Here is a 2,534-nt window from a genome sequence, read left to right as displayed (position 1 = left end):
TTGTCTTCTGTCTTTGTCCTCCCTAGTGGAAGAACATGGATGGGACCTGGCATGGCAGCACCATGCTGGACCATGAGCTGCCCTTGAGAAGGGATGCCATGCCCATATAGCAAAGAAAGTCCTGATTCCACATGCAACCCACTAGCCCTGAGCCGTGCTGAGAACCATGCTGGTTTGAGAGCTACAACATTGGCAAGCATGGTTGGCCTCTCCCAGGGCACTGCTGTTCTCAGCGGCCCTCGTACTCATCTGCTATTTCGCTGGCTATGACTGATTGTCATTCTAACCAAATCAAGACTATCAGTTCCCCTCCTTCTTAATTCTCACAATCCCCTCTGCCTGGGACCTTGGGTCTCCACCTAGAGGCTACAGACAGGAAGTCTAGAGAAGGCCTGTCCCTGCCTAATCTCAGGGGCCCTTCAAGAAAGTTAATAGTGGGCACATCCTTCAGCACGGTGGGCCAGTGACACTGACCCCATACAGAAGGGAGACTGGGCTGCTCTCCATGTTTCCCACCCTCGACCACTCACCATATTTCTGTTTAAGGAACAGCGATGACCCGCAGCACTGCAGCTCCCCCTTGGCCATGATGGCGATGCGGTCCCCCAGCAGGTCGGCCTCGTCCATGAAGTGGGTGGTCAGCAGGATGGTGCGGTCACTTTTCTGCTGCTGAAGAAGGTCCCAGATGGCCCTCCTGGAGATGGCATCCATGCCTGAGGTGGGCTCGTCCAGCATCAGCACCTGGAGGGCAGAGGAACAGCCTTGTGAACTGGCCCTGGCTGGCTGTGCTGTCGGTCCTGTGTGACTAGATTTCCATGAAGATGCAGCAGTACCACCCTCACCAGACTGCCTCTTCAAGGTGTCCAGGACCAAGGTGCCTGGGCTGTAGGGACAGCAGCCAGCCCAGGCTGAGAGAGAGCTAGCGGGTGATGACTCTGGGCTGCATTGCCCCAAGTGTTTGTCCATTGCATGTGGGGGCCCTGACCTGTGTCCTTCAGGAGGCCAGACCTGCTGCCTTGTACCTTGGAGCCTGCAATGAGGGCAATGCCGATGGACAGCTTGCGCTTCATCCCCCCACTCAGGAACCGGCACCGGGAATCCCACTTGTCCTCCAGACTGAGGATATGCAGCATCTGTTTGACTTCTTCGGGGCACTTCTGGCGTGACAAGCCTTTCAGCTGAAACAGCAGTGGGCAGAAAGATCTGACAGGAGCTTCTGATGCCTGTCCAGCAAGCCACCTAGGCCTGGCGTTGTACCATCCCTTCATGTGTTGGCCTCCGACTCCTGACTTCCCTCCTGGGGTGTGGGAGGGCTTCTGGGAGCAGGTTTTGGTTTGCTGGGAGGCTAAGGGCTCAGTTGGCTGTCTCAGGAACCCAGGCATGCAAGCTACAGAGCAAGCAACAGCAATAACAACCTCTAAGTCCTACCCCCCACCAGCTCACCTGAGCGTAGAAATACAGGTGTTCTGCAACTGTCAGGTTGTCAAATAAGACATCGTGCTGTGGGCACAGGCCCAGGCTCCTCCGGATCTGAACCATGTCTTGTGAAATTTCATACCCGTTGATATAGGCCCGCCCACTGGTTGGGGGAAAGAGACCTACAGCCAAGTAGAAGACCCCAGAGGGCTAGGTTCAGCTGGGCATCCTGCCAGTCTGCACAGGGAGTTATGGCCTTGCCAGGTCCACACGATTTTGCCTTGTTTTACCCAAGGACCTGCCTGTGAGTGGGTTTGCCAGTCACCCCACTCTGGCCATGGTGGCCACATGGCCCCTCACCTGTGAGCATGGAGAGGGTGGTGGTCTTCCCTGCGCCATTGTGGCCCAGCAAGACAGTAATCTGCCCCTCATACAGGTTTAGGTTCAGGTCTCTGACGGCTGCCTTGCCCTTGTTCCCCACTCTGAACACCTGCAGGAAAGGCAGATGCCCCTTGGGAATTCATTCCATAGGCCCCTCCCACTACCCTCTGGAATAAACACTGAGGATTTTAGAGGGTACCATGCCCACTGTCCCCAGTTAGCACATAAAGTGGGACGTTTTAGGCAGAGTGCTGATTGCAACCCATGCTGCCTCCAGCTGTTCTCTGGTTTGCCTTCCTCCTGCCCCCCAGGTCCCCTGATACCCACAATGTCTGGAATCAAAGACACATGAGTTTGAGGCATCACCATGCAGCCAGCACAGCAAGCGTTCACTACAAAGCTGCTGAGAGGTGAAGTCTGGGTGGCGGCATGTGTAGCTGATTCGACCCTGAGTCTCCACAATGGGGCCTAGGGACGCAGAGCCCAAAGGGTGGCCGGTGCCTGGGAGAGCTGGTCAGAGAGAAGCCCTGGGGATCCAGGGGCAAAAAGCAATGCCCAGAGGATGGTCGCCAGCTCGGAGAGAGCACTGGGCAAGGAGGCAGGTCTCACCACATGTGATCCTGCAGTCCCCTGCCCGTTCCCACAGGGTGTGGCACCTTAGATACATGCTTGATCTTGATCCCAGCCACTAGGTCCTCTGGCTCAGCTTCAAAGTACTCTGTCCTGAGGCTTTTCCA

General features: G+C 56.2%; 1 protein-coding gene across 1 annotated transcript in view; it reads right to left on the bottom strand.

The window, feature by feature from the left end:
• Positions 1 to 2,534, bottom strand: part of ABCA3 (ATP binding cassette subfamily A member 3) — a 40,911-nt gene that overhangs the window by 16,275 nt on the left and 22,102 nt on the right. The window contains exons 14-18 of the mRNA XM_025048403.1: positions 2,454 to 2,533; positions 1,777 to 1,906; positions 1,444 to 1,598; positions 1,023 to 1,178; positions 531 to 741 (exon numbers count right to left, since the gene is read on the bottom strand). Coding sequence (XP_024904171.1) covers positions 531 to 741; positions 1,023 to 1,178; positions 1,444 to 1,598; positions 1,777 to 1,906; positions 2,454 to 2,533 — 732 coding nt within the window. The remainder of the gene's footprint in view (positions 1 to 530; positions 742 to 1,022; positions 1,179 to 1,443; positions 1,599 to 1,776; positions 1,907 to 2,453; position 2,534) is intronic.

Source organism: Pteropus alecto, unplaced genomic scaffold (assembly GCF_000325575.1).
Source record: "Pteropus alecto unplaced genomic scaffold, ASM32557v1 scaffold44, whole genome shotgun sequence".
NCBI lineage: Eukaryota > Metazoa > Chordata > Mammalia > Chiroptera > Pteropodidae > Pteropus > Pteropus alecto.
Note: the sequence above shows the minus strand (reverse complement) of the source record. Positions and strands in the feature narration are given on the sequence as shown.